A 21,483-nucleotide genomic window follows, 5' to 3' on the forward strand; every position below is an offset into this window, starting at 1 on the left:
AGATTAAACCAAAAAATCAAAAATTCAAAGAACAACAAATTGAGTGTAGTCTTGTATAAAATTTAGAATGGAAACGGGGAATGTGTCAAAGAGACAACAACCCAACCAAAGAGCAGAAAACAGCAGAAGGCCACCAATGGGTCTTCAACACAGTGAGAAAATCCCACATCCAAAGGCTGGGTACAGCTGGCCCCTAAACAATAATGTGTATGCAGACTTTGACAAAACCATGAAATCTCATATCCAAGAAAATATAATTGTTCCTCAATCCACAAAAATGAATGAATCCACAGTATTGTGATTAATCTTTATAAATTCATAACAGTATAAAACAATTAAGAAGAGTTAATGATCTGTTAACTTACTGCTGAAGAACTGCACCCCACAGGATGACTGTCGAAACTTATTAACATCTGTAAACAATTCTACTCTCACGATGATGTTTAACTCTCCTCTTATACCTAGTTAAGGAATAAAGAATAGAAAAATTCACAGGAAAATACACAAATAAATAAAGCATATTCATATACTGTTCTTGTTATCAGATATGTGGAACGTTTTGTAAAAAAGATTAAACAAACTTATTATGTAAATCAAACCTTTCAGGATTTATTTAATGTTTATGTTTTGGCTGTTTTTTATATGATTACAATGAAGTAGTTGTTTACATCTTTACATTTTGTATAGACAATGTTGATCAATATGTCTTTGTTTTTGTGTGTAGTTGGGTTGCTGTCTCATTGACATATTCCCAATATCTTCTTTCATTTATATCTATGTTACATGGGTCTATTGGAATAAATTACATTCAGAGGCTGTTGAAACTTATCCAGAAGAGTAATTAACTTTATTTCATTTTTAGACAGCCTTGATACAATTCAATTATAGTAACATTCTGAACTTAGTCTGACACTGAAAGTTATGGCTTTAAAAAAACCATTTAGCATTTAGTAAGCTATACTTTTTCAGTTGAAACACAAATCACTGAGAACCATGAGGCTCACATGTGTACAAATGTACTAAAATTACATAACTTATGAGTGCTTATCAACTGACAGCAATTTTTCTTGTCTCAAAAATTGAAAATTTGATATTTTGATTTGTTCTTATTTTTAATATAAGAGAAACTTTACACCAAACTGCACCATACAAACCATGCATAGTGTCATAGATGGGAAACCATTCACTGATCATGATCATGTTTGGAGTCTCTGTACTCACCATGCATAGTGTCATAGATAGGAAATCATTCACTGATCATGTTTGGAGTTTCTATACTCACCATGCATAGTTTCATAGATAGGAAACCATTCACTGATCATGTTTGGAGTCTTTGTACTCACCATGCATAGTTTCATAGATAGGAAACCATTCACTGATCATGTTTGGAGTTTCTATACTCACCATGCATAATGTCATAGATAGGAAACCATCCACTGATCATGTTTGGGGTCTCTGTACTCAACGTGTATAGTTTCATAGATAGGAAACCATCCACTGATCATGTTTGGAGTCTCTGTACTCACCGTGCATAGTGTCATAGATAGGAAACCATCCACTGATCATGTTTGGAGTTTCTTTACTCAGCAGGGGATTCAGATCGACATAAACTTTACCAATTGCATCATGAGCACTATAGGTGTCATAATCCAAAACTCTGCAATGCATAATAATTGGCAGTAATATACCAATGTCCAGAAATAAAGCAGTTACCGTTATTGTATTTTGTTTGTTATTTTATCACAGGCTGTTGGTTTTCTCGTTTGAATTGTGTTACATTTAGTTGTGTAATGCTACATCAAATATGTTTAAACATACAAGTAGAAATTTATTTTTAAAGTTCAACGCAAAACCTGCATCAAAATCTGTGTTAGATGATAGAAAAATAAATGCTGTAAATTATAAAAAATGGTCTTTGCTGTTATTTTACGGAATATCCTTACCTAATTTCTAGAGGCTCATCCTGCAGAACATTGTCTTCTACCTGTAGATTGAAGCAAAATAAAGATTAACTAGAACACACCCCCGAAATGGCGAACATTTAGAGCAAGGATTTGTGTAGTTAGGATCCTTGTTCAGAGCGTGGTTGAAAGTATGTAAACTGTTGTAGGATGAATTTTTGTAAAAGATTTTATGACGAGAATTTCAGGAAAGGTATCAAAAGTCATAGGTACTTGGGGACAGGACAATTTTTTTTTTAGCCCTCCCTTTTTTTCAAAATCCGTTATTTTTTTATTTCTATTAATTTCAATTATGTTCACGTTTTTCTGTATACTATGAACATACATATACTATAAATTAAGTGTATTTGCTATTTACTATCCATTCCAAGTTTACTATCCACGGCGGTAACTGATATATTATGTGGCGAGTCTCTATATAATATATCAGTGACCGCAAACCATCCTAAACGGAAGTCTTATCTATGACTTAAAAGTCTGTCCGATGACAGAAACTATATCTGGACGCCTTTATTTTCGTTTTCCTCCCAAAATAATCCAAACGGAATAATCATAAGCGAGGATGACAAATGTGACTATGCATGGTACCTATAGGACACAGAGGCATAATGATTAATTTATTGTCTTAAAGAAATGCACTACGAAATAACTGTGTTCTCGGGCCAGATGAACATGACAATCTATCACCATATACATCAAACTCTCTGAAGCAAGATCACAAAATTCTTTCAACAGACTATGAATGATGCAGCTCAAGAATATGAAAAAAAAAAAAACATCCATTAAAATCTATATAGGTTATTTTTCAATATTAAATTTCATCATTGTCATTTGGTTCTTATAAGACTGATTAGTTTCCTATAAAAGAGTATTATAAGCTTTTACCCTTTTCTTATAAAATGTCTTTTTTTAGTAACAACAGCCACATTGATCATGCAATGGGAATGATGGGATTAACCATGGAATGATGCTAAATAATCAATAAAAACTATTTACCTCAAATATAAACCATTCAGAATTCCAATGTGGATTTAAAGATTTCTTGAACACGTCTGTCTTCACTGTCTCACTACCAAATTTTACCTATCAATATTTAGAAACATAAATACATGACAGAAATATTGTAGAATTTCATTTAATTTTTGGATATAAAAGTCAAATTGTTGAAGGGTTGCCTTTAGCTGCTTACATCCATGCAATATGGATTCTGGTGGATAGTTGTCTCATTGGCAATTATACAGCATTTTTTTATTTTTACAAGTTATACATATGTCATTTTTTTAATTGAAAGCATATATACTTGCTGAATTAGGTTTATTCCCACTTTCATTGTCAGCCCTTAAAAATACAATTAATTTCTGGATTCATATCATTAATATGAATAGCGAGAGTATGGTAAAGAAAGCATACAGTGAAAACTTTAACATGTCTAATGGTTTTTGTAGTAAAATAAAAGTGTTATTTGGTAAACTTGGTTTTCAGCATGTTTGGGAAAATCAGAATACTATGTCAAAGACAAAATTACTTTCTTCTGTTCAAAAGAAATTAGAGGAGGAATTCATAAAATCCTGGAAACAAGCTCTTTTTTGTGACTCTAATAAAGATAGTCATGGTAATAAACTAAGAACGTATCGCAAAGTTAAAAATAATTACGAATTAGAACAATATCTCCTACTGGACCTTAAAAAAAAAGTTATTTCTAAAATGGTAAAAATTAGAATTAGTAATAGCAAATTACTAATAGAAGTTGGTAGATATACTAGAACACCTTTAGAACAGAGAATTTGTCCACTTTGCAAGGATGGAATTGAAGATGAATTCCATTTCCTCATTAAATGTAAAGCGTTAGAATTTAATAGAAATATACTCTTTTGTAATTTAAGTGATATAGTTCCATCTTTTGTCAATATGTCTGAACAAGATAAATTTAGTTTCATTTTGAAAAGTAATGATACTGACATTTGTACTGTATGTGTAGCTGGAATAAGCGATATGTATGATTCGAACATTCATTTAAAGCAAACATAATGTTGTTAAGAACTGTTGTAGTATTAAAGCTTATTGTAATAGCTTGAAGTGATAATATAGTATGAATAACACCTCCACGCAATGTAGATATAAAATATGTGTCTCTTATCATTGAGAAAACATATCTCTGTATATTTGTTTTTTTGTTTATTTTTGTCTGTTTTTGTATTTGTATTTTGTAAATGTCAGCTGGTATCATTCCTGTATTGGAATTTACACCAATAAAATTATTTGATTTGATTTGATTTGATTTGATTTGATTTGATTTGATTTATATAGTTTTTGTGGGTTTTTTTTTACTTTTATGTTTATACTTCATTTGATAAAATAATGCAGATCTTACATAAAATCTCTTTGGACCTAGCTAAACATTCACAAGACATGCCATTATAAATTGAGAAAAAATCTTTCTTATTTAAACTCAAGGTTTCACACATAAAAAATTTAACCTGAATAAAATACCTGTACATTTGTAGTTATATACAATGATACTAACCTCCACAAACGCATCAGTTAGGTCTGTAGACCTATCCATTACTGGCAAATCTCTTCCAGCCAAAATACGAACTTTTAACTTTCCAGGCATCTTATTAGTTTAACCAAGTATTACTACAAAATATATTAAAAAAACAGTTATCAACATTAGTAAAAATCTGAAGCTAGTAAGATCCAAATTATCTCTTTTCACAAAATATCTTTAGATTCATAAGTGACTTTTATCATTATATTTTTTGTGATAATGACTCTTTAAGTCTTATTTCAAAGACCACTGTATAATCCCAACTCTTTTACCCCAAACTATGGATAAGAATAAAAGGAGATATGAGGTATACATAAAGCACTGGCTACGATTACCGCAAAAAGTAACAATAAGAAATAATTATTATGACTTCCGAGACTAATTGCCAAAAAGTATTTCTGGACAGAGACCTGACTTCATACGGAAACTGCAGGTAACAATAATATATTTTTTTATTGTTACCTGCAGTTATTGTTACCCACAAGCTGATATATTCAGACAAGCACTGATCTAAAAAACGTTTGATTTGCAAGCAATCTCTGAAATGAATTTAAACAATTAAATTATGATGTAAAAAAACTTTAACATGGTTAAACTTCCAGATGTATTGACTGAATATCAAATATTAATAAACTATTTTTTTTTAAATATTAAAAATTCGATTAATTAATATTTAAAAATGATTTTTGATATAAAAAAAATCATTTTTTAATATTAATAAATAGGGAATAAATTCTACAATGGCTTGCCATAGACCTATATGATGTTCACTTTTGCATTTTTAGCAGAGTCGATTAAAACAACTCATTATAGATGGCTTTCGAAATTTGTTCACCCTTCTGTCAATGTAACAAAGCTTATATATATATGCTTTTACATACAGTAAGCACCGATTGTTTGATGACTTCATATACGCATATTGACCTCGGATCAACCGGTGTAATTTGTTCATTAAGAAAAAAAACTCGAGATTGGTGTATTCATAATGGAACTGCTCATTGTGCATATACATGTATACTGTAAGTTCAGAAATTATTGTGTGCATTTATTATTGCGATTTTGTCATTTTAGACTAGAATGCAATTTTAATTTTTGCGATATTGAGAAAAATCCTGTTTAACTCATATAGAAAATTTCAAAATGCGAGTTTTAATTATTGCGATTATAACCCGTACGCAATAATAAAAACATCGCAATAATTTCTGAATTTACAGTATATGGATCTATAGTTTGCGACGTTTGTCTGGAGTAGTACCACCTAAATGTGTTGGCCTCAAAATGCCACCTAATATAAAAATAAGGAGATGTGGTATAATGATTGCCAATGAGACAACTATCCACCAATGTTAAAATGAAGTGGATGTAAGCAATTATAGTCTACTGCACGGCCTTCAACTATGAGAAAAACCCATACATGTACCGTATTGTCGGCTATAAAGGGCTACATACTGGATGTGCAGGAAGTGCCACCAAAATAAATAGCTAAAATAATTGTAAATCTTTCAATTTATCATTACTTTGTTCAATAAATAATTTTCTATTCAGTCATATCAATTTGTTCAAATATGTAAAACAACGCATACAGGACAATGACAGTATAAAACATCCCACTGCTACTGACACAGAAAAGACACAATTTGTGAATGTAAAAAACAACTGATAAAACTTGAAATTTTACACAGAAATATTAAACTACAAGTATCTTTAAAATGCCTGCAAAGTTGATCACACTTCCAAATAGTAAGTGAGAAACTGAAATTTCATGAAAATTTTTCAAAAACAGATAAATTTATATAGCCCGCTTGAGCTTACCAGTATATAGACAGATCAGGCTAGATATACAATATATATAAGCCAAAACGTCAAATAGTTAGTACCTGCTAATAGACATGTATTTTTTTGGAAGCAAAACAACTCACCCTTACCTTACATAAACTCCTACCATGCATGCTGACCAACTCGCCCCAACTTTCCAAACAACCACAGATATATAACAATTACAAAATTGCTCCATCAGGATTATAAGATATATATTTGTTCTACAAACTTTTCAACATAACCCCCCCACTGATGAAAAAGAGCTCATTCTCTACAAATTCACCCCACCAATAATATATAACAAATAGAAGATTCAGTATGCATACAGTCAAATCTACTAAAAATAAACTTGCACCACTGATATATATATGACAAATACAAATTACTGGCCCACCCAGAATGTGAGAAATATGAAATATATACATTTTACAAACTTTTCACAAATACATGTACCCCCACTTGTTAAAAAAAACATATACACCACAAATAAAACTGCAAACTTGCCCAAATATAATTTTAGAGACAAGAGACCATTCCTTTCATTGCTATAAATTCAAATTGCCATGATTGCTGTTAAATTAGAATCCTTAAATTGTTATGATAATAACTCGCATTTTGATTCATCCACCCAGGTTTCTTTATCATTATTATGTATGTTATGCAAATAAAGATGCTTGCTTTGCATTGCTACATCCTCTGGGACAATTCTTTTTTTTTTTTTTTGCAGACGAAAAATAAAAGTGTTGCTCTGCTTTCTTTCATGTGTCTATTGGCAATTTTCAATGAAGCTTTTTAAAATTGTCTGATAAACTCTTAAACATGTTAAACGTGTAAAAAGTGTGTCAACATTGTTTAACTATCATTCCTTTAGTTTCACATAGCTTATTACCACAATATAGAATGTACAAAGAGAATTTACTGTCAGGTTAACAACAACATTCTCTACAGAGCGAAACTGATTTTTCACAAAAAAATAAAACTAAAATAAAAAGTTTTTCCTGCCTGCTGGGCTTTGATAATTTTCCCATGTTAGGCTTACATTAATTTTTCCATGGCCATGATGGCCTTAAGTAAGTATTGCAAAACTTTAATAGACTGACATAAGAAATATGTTGGAATACTGGTCTTCAGACTAGTGATGGAAAAGACTTTGGTGCAATACTGTTTTAATGTGGTGATCGAAGTTTATTCATATCACAACTGGGGTGCATATAAATAATTCTTTTCATTAGTGGGGCCAGTTGGCGGCATGATGCTTATTTAGCAGGATTATAAACTCTGTTTAAATCTAATTAGTTGGGCAAGTTTTCAGGTATTTATTCAGTGGGATAAAACTCTTTTTTTTTTAGTGGGTCAAGTTTTTAGGTCTTTATTCAGCAGAATTAAGTCCTTTTCATTTGTGGGGCAAGTTTGATGGTTCTTTTTCAGCAGGATTTAACTCCTTTTTATTAAGTGGAACAAGTTTGCTGGTTCTTATTAAGTGGGATTAAACTCCTTTTCATTATTAGGGAAATTTGGCAGGCCTTTACACAGTGGCATTAATAACTCTTTTCGTTAGTCTGCAGGTAAGTTTGCATTCTTTACTCAGCTGGCGTACCACATGCACTGGCACTTAATAACTCTTTTCGTTAGTCTGTTTGTTTTTTTTGTCAGAGATTCTATTTTGTAGTCAAAAAGTAGCATGAAGCGACTCCGTGGGGAAAATACTATAAGGGCTGTATCCCTGCTGTACCAATGTAGAGTAACAATAGACCTTGTATGAAACAACCAGGCTATACATGTGCACCATGAGTCATGACATTGACAGACATCTGGTCTGAAAGATTCCGAGAATAGATTCATGCAGGTTAAACGACGAAAATGTGACAGGCGAAAAATACATTTTTGGTAGTTTGGTGACAACTTCTGTTATAGGTCATTGGTCAGAATCTTTGAAGCAGTCTGTCTGACAAACCAATATTTGCCTGGGCCAGCCTGGGGCTGATGCATGTGATTAGCAGCAGAGAAATGTCAACTTCAAGACCTTTGACATATGAACACACATTGACAACTAATCTGAATCATTGCATGTAATACCAACTAATTCATAGTGAAATTATGATGAAAATTCAAACCTGAAGTAATGATTCCTTCGCAAGTGAATTAACTAAAATAAGAAAGGATTTCGTCTGCATGTGCTTGCCTGCAAAGCCATTTTGAATTATTTATTAATAAGAGATGTACGTTCCGAATGGATTTTTTTAAAGAATGTCATCTCAAAGTACAATTATAGAACATCAAGTTGATACTATAATTCCTCCTGATTCACCTTTTACAGTTCAAAATACTATTTATTTCAATTGATTTTACTTTATCTGTTGTCATGAAATTAACTTCATTGCAATCAATCATTCTAATTACTAAACATAAATGTTTATGTTTATTTTACATTTTGAAATAGTCTTTATTATTTTCCAGACTCCACACAAAAGATTATTACCCTGGAAAGGTCAATAAATATGGCATGCAGAAAGGTTGACAGAGCGATAGCCAGGAAAATAATTGATAGTATCGATAACTTTCTGTTCGATTGTGATGGTAAAACTATTTTTATGCTAATAAAATATCACTTGCGTCTGGATGTAGCTTTGATTTGCATGTGATCCTGTTTATCACATAGCCTCATAGGATAAAACAGCACAACCAGACAAAGTGGGTTTGTCCAAAACAAAATGCAACCAGAGCCTCAGAGGTGACCTAAAGTTGCTAACAATAATGTCAGAGTTATTGCCCTTAAATGATTGATTTTGACCAGTTTAAGCTGTTTTGGGGGGTCTTTTATCTCAAAAATAATGATAGATGAGTAGAAACTGTAAACAGCTAAATTATCTGCAATACAAGATCTTACATTTAAAGGCCAATCTGCCCAAAACGATTAGATAACTATACATGTATGAGTTATTGCCCTTTAATTACAATATTTTACTTAATCTAAACTATTGCACCTATCCCTGAGATAATTTTTGTGATTTTCTTGTATAAATCATGTTTAATCCGTCACATTCTATATGTGCCTGTCCCAAGTCAGGATCCTGTAATTGAGTGTTGTCGTTTTTTGCTGTATCTCACCTTTGTTTTTGTTTTTGTTTTGCAAAGTTTGTGTTGTGGACTGTTGGCGCCTTTAAACATGTTTAACCCAGCCATTATCCTGTATGGCAGCCTGTCCCAAGTCAGAAGCCTGTAATTCAGTGGTTGTCGCTTGTTGCTGTATATCATATTTGTTTTTCGTTTATTTTTTTGTGGATAAATCAGGCTGTTCAAAGTTTTCTCATTGAATTGTTTTACATTTTTCATTTAAGGGCCTTTTGTAGCTCATTATGTGGTATGGGTTTTGCTCATTGTTGAAGGCTCACAGTATGGGTACCTCTAGTTGTTTACTTTATGTCATTTGATCTTTGGTGGAGAGTCCTTTCATTGGCAATCATACCATATCTTCTTATTTTTATATTCAATATAACAAAAGTTTATTGTCAAAATTTTATTACATACATGTATGATGAAATTATTGTACTGGCTACGTGGTGCAAAGAAAAATATCCTTTGTATCATGTTTATTATCTCAAAAACATTAATCAATAAGTACAAACTGTAAATAAACAACAAAAATAATCAGCAATAATTATAAGATCTACATAAGTAACTGAAACCATTGGAAAGATTTTTCATGTTTTTATAGGAGTCTGTGCCATTAAATGATGATTTTGACTAATTTTTTAGTTTTGTCTTATCTTGAAAACTATATAATCCTAGTTTAATGCAGAAATAGTCTTGCTGTTTACATGTAGCACTAATTTATTTTTGTTAGATGTTGATTTTATTGTTATGATGATGCTATCACTGAAGTACGTACCCTACACCTAAAAGTCCTGTATATGGTTTTTTTTCCACAGGTTATCAACTTCTTTTGAAATTCCTGAATATGTAAAACTATTTTAACAGATTATAATTTTGGGGGGTAAAACAGATAAAAAGGTCCAATAAAAGTATACTTTGTTTGCAAAAATTGGTATGAAAATGGTATAAATAATCATCCATATTATATTATAAACCATATTTGGATTATTTTCCCTAAAAAGACCAGGACGAATGTTACTAGACTAAAGCATTACATTGTCTTTACTTCAGTAAACTTCAAATCACTTTGTCAAACATCAGAAAGAGCATAAAACAGTAACTTTTTGCAGTATAAAGTCAACATACTAATTACATAGTTATTGTATTTTGGTTTTATCCATGCAATATCAAAAATATCCTAGCTACACCATGTACACTGTTGTGTAGTACCCACAAGCTAATTTTTTTTTATATTTCTTATATGATGATAAATATACATATAAACGTGTTTGGATTTAAGATTTAAATTCCTTATTTCACAGGCATGTAACTGTGTATTTAAACATCCTGCCAAGACACCCTTTTGGGCAAAGAGGTTTTTGATCTGCCCCTATGCATTTATTTCATGTCCAATCACCAGCAATCACCCGGTTTCATTGTAAATCACACTACACCTGAGCCAGAGAAACAGCAATATTGTTCCAGTGAGATGCAGGATGAGAACTGATCAATGAGTTCTAGCTCAGCTTTTCTTGATGACCTTCATCAGGAACACTCAAGCTACATCGTAGTTACATGTAATAGGTTCAGTGCCTATAGGTATTTTTACAAATGAATTCTTTTTTAGGGGTTTTATGGGAAGCAAGCAAAGAAATACCCGGTAGTGCTGATACTGTTGCTGCTCTAAGGAAGTTGGTATGTATATATATTTATCTTACCTCCTATACATTTCTAGGAATATGATTGGTTAAAAGCGTCCGCGTGGAGACCGTGTATATTCCATATTAGGTTAGTAGGGACTCGGGAGGCGGGGCTTATTTCATACACGGTTAGTAGTGGTGTTACGTCCCTTTATAAAAACAAAACAGTACTAAAAAAAAATCTTAAAGGTTTCAACAGACGAAGAAATTGATGATGAAAATTGAAATAAATTCATAAAACACATTTAAACCTAACAAGTTGTTATTGTTGGCATCTGTTTTTGTAGGATCAATATATATTGGAAGTAGTTTCTTAATGCTAATGGTATTGAAGACTTGCTCATTTTGATAGGTCACTAGTCTAAATTTCACACGTTAAGATAGTCGGTAAGATAAATTCGTTACATAGTGTGCTAGTGACGTAATACGGTATATATGGGGTCAGTAAATTCCATATGGGGATTCAAGCTTCGCTCTCACCCCATATGGAATTTACTGACCCCATATATACCGTATTAGGTCACTAGCACACTATGTAACTAATAATACATGTATCTGGCTCTAAGGAAGTTGTTATGTATATACATGTATTTGTTGTCATTGTGTGTTTAATTTGGAGTTACTGGTACTGTATGAAGCTGATGCTAGGACAATGTGCAATAAGATGATAACAAATTCCTGTGATAAAGATAGATGTAAATTACTGTCATTGATATTGATAGCACTATATTTGAAATGTGATATTCTGACAACCATTGACAACAGATAAAACAGTAAGAAGTTACATCCAGGCAATCAATAGCAGAAAACCAGAAAACAAAATGACAAAAGGCAAAAGAACATGAAAACAACAGTCTTTAATACACTATACAGAAAAATAAGGATCAACACAAATGCACACAAAAACAGGGGTAATTTCTGATGCTCTGAAAGGATCACAACTAGTGACACAGGTTTTTTAGTATTGTTCCTTACCATGTGCAAATGGTCAGCAACTACCAAATCAAAGCTTTGTATTTTGAATTTCATTGAAGGAATTGAAAAAAACTTGATGACTTTGCTTGTTGGCCCAATATGCATATTATGAATTACTTTGCATATCTGCAGACAGATCGTATTTTCTATTGGACTTACCATACAAGAACACTATCATTCACATGTATAAATAGTAATTCACTCAACACCAACAAGAGTGATTTTAAACTGAATCACATAGTGTGTTTTGTTTTGAACTTGTATTGCTGTCAGTGATTGTCATTAACACAAGGGGCCTCGGTGGTCTAGTGGTATAATTAGTTCCTCTACTGTAGCACTAGCCTGTCAACACCGAGGTTGTGAGTTCTACTATCTTAATTGACCCTCCAGGCACTCTGGCTTCCTCCAACAATAAAAACTGGCAGCCAATAGTGCTGAAAGTGGCGTTAAACACCAATAACCAATCAATTATCAAATCGTGTTAGGTATCATGTGAATGAATAATACTCCTGTGACTCTCTGTTGTAAGAAATGTTATTTTTCTGTCATTTCAGGGAAAGAAGATATTTTACATTACAAATAACAGTGGTAAAACCAGAAGCCAATATGTGCAAAAATGTAAAAGTTTAGGGTTCCATGCTGCTGAGGTAAATTATATCAGAATTTGTACATGTTTATTTAGTGAAATTTCAGTTGACTGTCACAATTAAATTTTTTCCATGGAAAAAGATTTTAAAAAAGTGTCATCTAAATTCCAGCAGCTGATTTTAATCTTAATAAAAGTGTCCCTTTGTACGAGTTTCAGTAACATGTAGTTTTCCAATAGAAGGATTGCCTTAATTTTAAAATCTTTCTGAAAAGTCCATGAAAAGGGCACAGATATCCATAGCTCCCAGTCTGGTAAGGACTGGAATTATAAAAAAAATTCTCTAATATAAAAAAAAAAGATGTTGAATGGTTGCCAATGAGACAACTCTCCACCAGAGACCAATTGACGTAGAAGTTAGCAGCTACTGAGGCTATATGTCACTCTAAGACTTATTTACAATATACAAGTCCATATAAGAATTTCTGTTTTTTACAGGAGGAGACTATATCTCTGATATATGTTTACCTGAACTCATCAGGATTAAGTCTGCTGTCTTAATTAAACTTCATTGGTAGTTGAGTTGGATAGTTTTTGGTATAAAATGTTTTGGGATAGAGGTATTTAACAAGAGCCTGTTTTTGCTCTGGGATCAATGTGAATCTTCAACATTTTCCAAAATCCAACATTTAGACTAATACTGTTACTTTAATTATTCATCCCTTATTTTATTGATTTTGTATTTACATTGTTTCATAGATCAAATTTATTCGTTCAGTGTATGTTCACTTGTGTTAATATGTCTTTTGATTGAGTTAAGCCATTTCAATTTCAAGGGGGTTAAAAAAAATTTATAAGTTCTTAGACCACATTCATTCTGTGTCAGAAACCTATGCTGTGTCAAATATTTAATCACAATCCAAATTCAGTGCTGTATAAAGCTTGAATGTTGTGTCCATACTTGCCCCAACTGTTCAGGGTTCGACTTCTGCGGTTGTATCAAGCTGCCCCCAGAGGAGCATTTTATTTTATATCTATAAAGTTTCTGACTATAACAGTTTCAAGATAAGAGACAAAAGAAAAGGCTTTTAAAAAAAAATCATTTTCATTTAAGACAATGACTCCTAAAAGGTGTCTGTCGTGTCATCTGGCATTTTTGGTCTAAAAGAACAGTATAATGATCTTTACATTCTAATTATTTTCCCCCTGTCAGTTTTCTCTTTCAATAACAGTGTTCAAAGTAATAGACAGTACATGTATTTGACCCCTATGTTTTATTTACAGCCATATTGGCTGTCTGGCGGGATCATCCGATATACATTTTATACTAGAAACCCCAAAGATGGTTGTGGCTAACTTTGGTTTCATTTGGCCCAGCAGTAATAGAGGAGGAGATTTTTGTAAAAGATAACAGAAGATAATGACACAAATCAAGTGATAAAAAAAGTTCACTTGGCTCTGTGGGCCAGGTGAGCTAAAAATAGAATTTGTTTTTGTACAGTACCCTAACATAAATATCATTGGGGATAGTTCTGATATATTCACATATTGCAATGAAATTCACAATGTACAAAGCCCAGGTGACATTTAAAAATATATATATATACATGTATTATATTGATTTTCATCTCCATTTGTCCTGACAGCATGGACATTTCATTTATTTTTTTCTGAAATAAGCCTATGGAAATTTTTTGATGTCCAGAAACTTTAAATTTATCTAGACTACTGGTCAATATTATTTTCACCATCATCAGAGTTGTATCCAATTAAGGAAGGTAGACCAACAATGTTGATGATAACCATGATTGCCACTACACCTTTTGAACATTAGAAATCAGAAAAATAATTTATGCTGAAGTTAAACAAATGAAAATTAAAATGAAAAGTAGGAAATAAAATCTACCACATTGTTGCTTAGGTGACAGAAATTCTACTTCTTCCCTATATGCACAAATCTAGAAATTATAAAATGTTAATGTTATATAATTCAGGAGGATGTAATATGTACCGGTCATGCTGCTGCTCAATATATCAAAGCTCAGAATCTACAAGGTAAAGTCTACTGTGTTGGTAATGCGTCCATGGGAGTGGAGTTAGATAGCTTTGGTATCAAACATTTTGGAATAGGGGTAAGTAAAAATAAAGGATGGATGTTTTCAAATGATCTGTAACATTTTAATTTAGATACAATATTTTGAAAAATAATGTATCAGAGGTCATTCAAAAGGAGGTATTCCTAATTTTCACTAATATAGAAACCTGTAAACCATGGTAATATAAAAAATATGTTTTATATTTAATGGTTGCATGCAGCTGGATGTTTGATGATTTTGATTGACTGTTGAATGTTCAGCAGCAAATATTACATGCATATTCAGGACAAGATGATAGTGAAATTCACTTATAATATTATTTTATGCTCCCTGAAAAAATTCAGGGGCATTTATGATGTATAAAGTCGTCACTTCATAAAATAAGGGACATAGTCTGTGCTTAGCCATATTGTTTTGAATGATAACTCAAGTATCCAAATATGAGCTGGAACACATTTATAACGGTGAAAATGTAGCTATTAAACTGTTATCCTTCAATAAATGTGCACTTTTGGGAGCATCAGTTAAAATTTAACTTGTTTTATTTATCATTATAGCCTGATGAAGTTCCAGGAACTTTTGAACAAATTGGAATTCCACAACACATTACCCTTGATCCAGAGGTAAGCAAAAACTTATTGCAAATAATATGAAAACAATTTGCTTGAAAAAAGTCCTACAGTCCAATGGCCAGAACCATCAGGCCAGAACAATTGTCTTTTATTTAAAGCATATGAAACTAATTTTAATGCAAATGACAACCAATGTACACTAGCTCACTTGACCCAAAGCTTTGTCAAACACTGTGCACTACAGCTGAAACAATAAAATATGCATATTATGTAATTTCCAGATTTTTTGTTTGTGATGGTGGGTTGCTGTCACATTTTACATTGTACACCTCTCTGTATTCCTATTACACAGTAAATTAATCAGATGATCACATACTATAAATTCATAAATGTTTGCGATGTTTTTATTATTGCAAAAATTGCAACTGGATAGGTTTTGCAAAAATAAAACTTGCATTTCAAATTTTGATAAAGCATTATTTGCATGCAACATTTCCTGAAACCACAATAATTAAGATCTCATGTTCATCCTGGCACAACAATCACAATGAAACATGAACACAAATATTTCAGAATTTACAGTTTTTTTTTTTTAAAGATTGTTGTGCACATGGAAATCATATATCATATCAAAATGCCCCATCTCAGGTGAAGGCTTGTTGATCTATTTACAGGTGAGCTGTGTGCTTGTTGGATTTGATCCACATATAAATTACATGAAGATGACAAAAGCCGCTAGCTATATAAGAAAGAATGGAACATTGTTTGTAGCCACAAATGAGGACACACATTTACCGTTAGCTGGAGATCTAGTTGTACCTGGTGAGTAAGGACTGTAAAAAGGACCAGTAAGGAGTCCCCATATTATCACAAAATATGTATGATTGAAAATAAGATGATGGAATACAGATTTCAATTTTTTTTTTTTTTTACAATTTACAAATTATTAAAAGGTTAGAAGCATTTAGTAAAAAAAAACAGAGTTATTAGTTCTCATTAAGGTTTTGATTTACACATTATTAAAAGATTAGAACAATGTTATTATAGTAAACCAAGAATCAATAAGTTTTCAATGTCCATATACAATAAACATAGAGAGGTCTTTTTTTACTTTTTTTATTTCCAACCTATAAGATTTATTTTGACAACTTTAACTAATTTTGTACATATTTTGATATGATATTTGCTTTTATAGTCTAATCTGGATTTCAAATATTAAGCTTTCAAGCCTTTTATTCAGTTTTATGTGGATTTCAATGTTAAACAGCCCCAATCTGACATGGACTCAATAAAACAATCATATTGGTACCTGCATTCAGACTCCATAAGAAGGCTTCTTAGTCCAATATGATTTGAGATGATACCAGGGTTATTATAAAGGTGACACACAATTAGATAACTGCTGATATCTTGATATAAATTATGAAAAAGCAAAATGACCAGCAATTGATACTTAGGACTCAGTGCTTAAATTTATTAACAACTTTTTAAGACTCGGTGTGATTTACAGCTTGGCGTAATGTATATTTACACACTTGTCTATATTGGAGAAATCTAGATGTCTTTTGGTTTTGTGATTTGTGTTTGATTGATTTTTTGTCTCATTGATATAGACCCCACACATGAAGGTAAATTATCTCTGAGAACAGCATATACCAAACAAATAACACTAATCATTACTAACTTGAATAACTGTTCTTAGGTACTGGTGCTGTAGTAGGTGCCATTAAAATACCTGCAAGAAAGGAACCAGTTGTGGTGGGAAAACCAAACTCTGTCATGTTTGATCTTCTGAAAAAAGAACATAACCTTGACCCTGCAAGATGTATGATGGTAGGAGATAGGTAAGTAGCTCTTGTCATAGTAACTTAAGTTGTACATTGCCTTCTTAAGAAAGATATAACCTTGTCCTGGTATGTCATGGTAAATGATGTTTCGACATGAATGATTTGGAAAACTCCTTCTCTTATGATTGAATATTTGGATTCTCTTAATTCAGGCAGTGGTCATTTTTATTCTTTTCTAATTTTTTAAGCCAAATTCCTTTTAAAAGAAAGATGTTGAAAAAAAGTTTGAAATTGAAACTTTAATAACAAATAAACATATATTTTATTTTATTTTATTTTAATAAATATTCAAGTGTGCAAGATATTTACATAAGTTGCAATTTCTCTTTTTAATGAGACCAGTTGCAATTGTTGACAAAAAAAGTTGCAATCTCAATTGTGACGTGACAAAGATTTTCCTGGATTTTTATACTCCCAATCTAAAAGTTGGAGCTACATTGCAATCATCTTGTCCGTCCAGCCATTTTTCCGTTTGTTTCTCCAACAAATATTTTCGTCACACTTTTCTCATAAAATTACTAATTTTTGGAATGACTTCATGTGTGGTCAGCAGCTCAACAGTGATGAGTTGTAATATGCACTTTTCCAATCAATCAGATACCTTTAATCTTCCGGTTTGCGGATACTTTGAATTTTTCAATATGTTGAATGAACTTAAAAAAATTTCTTCACATTTTTCATAAAAGTTACTATACAGAATGTCTTCATATTTGGTCAGCTTCTCAATAGTAATGAGTTGTTATGTGTGTCTGACACCTACTTCCTGTTTTCCAATACTTTGCATTACAAGTGGGGGTATGCTTAGCATAACAAAACATGCATTCTTGTTTTTTTTTAATCCTTTATTACCAACCAAACAACATTAATAGTTATCAAACTAACTTTCAAAATACTGACAAATAAAAGAATTTCTTACTGTTAAATATATATTTTCCTACTCCTCTGTGCCATACAAAAAATCATCCATAGTGTAATATTTTAAGATCATAGTGTAAAACACCAGATAAATGTATGAAGTTTTGATGTAAAATAAGAAATAGTTTAGTTTAAAGACTAACCCAACTAACTAACTACTAAATCATTTCAAAGAATGAATAAACAGATATTTAGTGAACATATATCTGCTTTCAGTTGCCACACAGATATTTATGTGGCACAGAAGTGTGGCATGTCAAGTCTCCTTGTATTGACAGGAGTGTCTTCTTTGGAGGATGTTCAGAGATACAAAGACCAGTCTGATCCTGATTCCAAGTTCAATATACCCAACTTTTACTGTACAGATCTGAATGAATTTGGCCAACTGATATAAACAGAATGACTTTTTTGTGCAATGTCTTTTTATTTAAGTATTTTTAGAGTTACCGCCCATTTTAAGCAGCTTTTTCATTTATTTAGTGCAAAATATTTTTACATTTTACTATTTTTTTTATACTTTATATATTTATACTTATATATATTGTTATATATAAACACTTGAAATACTTTTATCAGATAGTGAAGAGAGCTTGTTATTTATACTTATATATATTGTTATATATAAACACTTGAAATACTTTTATCAGATAGTCAAGAGAGCTTGTTAAGGTGCTGTTGTATTTTGTTCAGTCCTCACTTGCCAGGGATCATACAAAACATTAAATAAACCTCATACATGTATATGCAATAATTTTGTAATAATTTACCTCAATTGATTAAATAATCATTTTTTTCAATTTACAGTTAAATTCAAGTCCTCAAACCTATGATATGTATACATGTTATTTATTTTGTAATCTTCTAATTGTGACTTGACATAGAAGATCTATACTCTTATAGGGAAGATAACTCTTGCAAAGAAAAAGAGTTGTAATAAATTGAGCAATAACTATGGTAAGAGATTTGTTCAAAATTAACCAATGTATAATAAATCAAATTAAAAAAATTTAACTTTCAAAACTTTGCCTTCATAAGTACATATATCTTTTGAACAGTCATGTATTTTAACTGTTTAAATGATAGTCTGTAATATTGCAAAAAAGTTGTTTGTTAGTTAACTTTCGACTTCTGTCTGATCAATGTTTGATATTTTACCATTTACAGAAGTGATACTGATATACATATGGCCAATCTATGTGGTATGGACTCGTTAATGGTGTTCAGTGGTGATATTACCTTTGAAAGATTACAGGATCTCCAGAATTCAGCTGATACAGAAGACAAGAAACTTAACATACCTAAATACTATTGTGATAAATTAGGTGATCTAGGAAATTTTATACAACAGTTTATATAGGATTCATAGGTTTTACAATAATTTTATTATTTATATTGTTCAGACCAACAAAAACCACAAGTACTGAATGTTCATTATAATCTAAACTAACCTTTAAATTACTGTAAACTGGTTTATTTTTGCAGAATTTGAATTTAGCAATTTCTACAGTCAAACTGGTTTGTAAGGCTTTTTTAACCTGTTTTCTTGTCTGTGAACCCTTTAAGATCATAACTGTGCAAGGGGATATTTTTGTGATTTTACCTTGCTCAATGAGCTGTAATAAACCACATATGAAAATTTCCCAAACATCTATAATATTAAGTCTTTCAGTCAATTTTCAGATAATATCCAATGCAATCAATCCAATGCTGTTCCTCTGTGGTCAATCAAGACTTGTTTAATCAATTTTCAGAGCTTTCAGTATATATTTGATTTTCTATACCACTGCTATAGAAGGAATATTTAATTGCATGAAAAGTGGCTGAACAGATTTGATTGAATACAAGCTAAATGTCTTAACACTACTGAGTTTTCCACAAGTAGAATATTAAAATAATACCTTAAATCTTAACAAGAGTTGATATTTTTTATGTTCAGACATTTCAAATGATGTTCAGAAAGAAATAGACAGTTTAAACAAATGAAAGTATGACTGTTTGGAGATTCAGTCTATCAAACAAGGAAATGTTTTCTTATTTTCCAGAATCTTTTTACATTGATAAAAGAACAGAGTTCCAATGTCCCCTTCGTTGCACATATTTTATCTATCCAAGGTATATGGGCAATTACTAAAAAATCTTTTTTTTGTTCTTTAAAATTTTTTATAAATATCTTAGAGAAATGAAGGCTTCAGAGCAAATGCAATGCGATTTCCGTTATAATTAATATTTCTAAGAATTGTACACTTGAGAGCGCTAACAATACAATTTTCCATATAATCAATATTTCCAAGGGACATAACTCTTTTAAAAATAATTGATCAGCACTGATTTTCGAATTTGTCCGAGACATTGATGATATAAACCTATAATATAAGTTTCATAAAATTTTGGCAAGAATTGTACACATGAGAGCACTAACAATGCAGTTTTCCATATAATTAATATTTCCAAGGGCATAACTCTTTTAAAAATAATTGATCGGCACTGATTTTGGAACTCGTCCAAGACATTGCTGATATAAACCTATGATATCAGTTAAATAAAAATCTGGCAAGAATTGTACAAATGAGAGTGCTAAGGATGCAATTTTCAATATAATTTATGTTTCCAAGGGGCACAACTCTTTTTAAAAATAATTGATTGGCACTGATTTTCAAACTTGTCCAAGACATTGCTGATATATTAGGGGAATTTGATAATTTTGGTTTTGATTTTTCTGACAGACTTTAATGCTATAAAATCAAAAACATCAGGTTTGTCAACAGAAATGGGATGCAAAATTGATGAAATATGTTATATTATTTCTGTCTTATTTTAACCTCTACTTTAATTCTAAAATGTATTTATGAGTTACAAAATAATAATTTATATCTGGATAATTTACAAGTTTATTAACCCAAATTTTGAATATATCTTGATGTGGAGTTATGTGCCTTCTGGATCTCAGCAAATTAAATATTCATATTATTAATACATATAGTACAAGTATATAATGTTTTACAGTATATTATGATTTGTTACATATTTTTTCAATAAATATAGATATCCTTTAGTTTTTGAACTGATTAATTTATCTCAAATTAACATAGTGTGTTTCATAACAGAACATGTGCAATCAATTTTTGAATGCCACAACCATAAAGTAATGACATTGCATCACAATTTGTCTACCTATTAAAGTGATTACAATAAGCGGGAGATTATGTCTTACACTGGTCCGCCTGTCCTTTATTTATTTAACTATAACAGGTATAAGGATCAGGTATTCACCATCTACTTCCTCCATTGCTGTTAATCAACATGGATAAAAGCCTTCAAATTAGCAAAAGTCATTACAAAGTGATGTGGTTGGTCAAAAGCTATTTCTTAGAT

General features: G+C 31.3%; 2 protein-coding genes across 4 annotated transcripts in view; one reads left to right on the top strand and one right to left on the bottom strand.

Moving 5' to 3' along the window:
* The window catches only part of LOC127707004 (C2 domain-containing protein 5-like), a 93,149-nt gene extending 84,629 nt beyond the window's left edge, over positions 1-8,520 (bottom strand). For both annotated transcript variants that reach the window (XM_052211771.1, XM_052211770.1), the window contains exons 1-6: positions 8,442-8,520; positions 4,486-4,598; positions 2,958-3,044; positions 1,944-1,984; positions 1,527-1,657; positions 366-461 (exon numbers count right to left, since the gene is read on the bottom strand). In XM_052211771.1, the coding sequence (XP_052067731.1) occupies positions 366-461; positions 1,527-1,657; positions 1,944-1,984; positions 2,958-3,044; positions 4,486-4,575 (445 nt within the window). In that variant the 5' untranslated portion in view covers positions 4,576-4,598; positions 8,442-8,520. The remainder of the gene's footprint in view (positions 1-365; positions 462-1,526; positions 1,658-1,943; positions 1,985-2,957; positions 3,045-4,485; positions 4,599-8,441) is intronic.
* Positions 8,521-8,799: 279 nt separating this feature from the next.
* LOC127704666 (glycerol-3-phosphate phosphatase-like) lies at positions 8,800-21,163 on the top strand. 2 transcript variants are annotated; one of them, XM_052208803.1, is made up of 8 exons: positions 8,800-8,904; positions 11,048-11,115; positions 12,650-12,742; positions 14,676-14,813; positions 15,335-15,400; positions 16,024-16,171; positions 17,052-17,193; positions 19,276-21,163. In XM_052208803.1, the coding sequence occupies exons 1-8, from the start codon at positions 8,826-8,828 to the stop codon at positions 19,466-19,468; spliced, it is 927 nt and encodes a 308-aa protein (XP_052064763.1). In that variant the 5' UTR covers positions 8,800-8,825; the 3' UTR covers positions 19,469-21,163. The 2 variants fall into 2 exon arrangements, with proteins under 2 accessions (XP_052064763.1, XP_052064764.1); XM_052208804.1 differs by lacking the exon at positions 19,276-21,163 and adding an exon at positions 18,328-19,170.
* Positions 21,164-21,483: the final 320 nt, after the last annotated feature.

The sequence above is a fragment of the Mytilus californianus genome, unplaced genomic scaffold (assembly GCF_021869535.1).
Source record: "Mytilus californianus isolate M0D057914Y unplaced genomic scaffold, xbMytCali1.0.p SCAF_6, whole genome shotgun sequence".
NCBI lineage: Eukaryota > Metazoa > Mollusca > Bivalvia > Mytilida > Mytilidae > Mytilus > Mytilus californianus.

Coding starts and splice junctions, on each gene's coding strand:
- LOC127704666 (XM_052208803.1), top strand. CDS start 8,826: ATGGCATGCAGAAAGGTTGACAGAGCGATAGCCAGGAAAATAATTGAT. Junction 11,116..12,649: donor TTGCTGCTCTAAGGAAGTTG/GTATGTATATAT, acceptor CTGTCATTTCAG/GGAAAGAAGATATTTTACAT. Junction 17,194..19,275: donor TGTATGATGGTAGGAGATAG/GTAAGTAGCTCT, acceptor TACCATTTACAG/AAGTGATACTGATATACATA.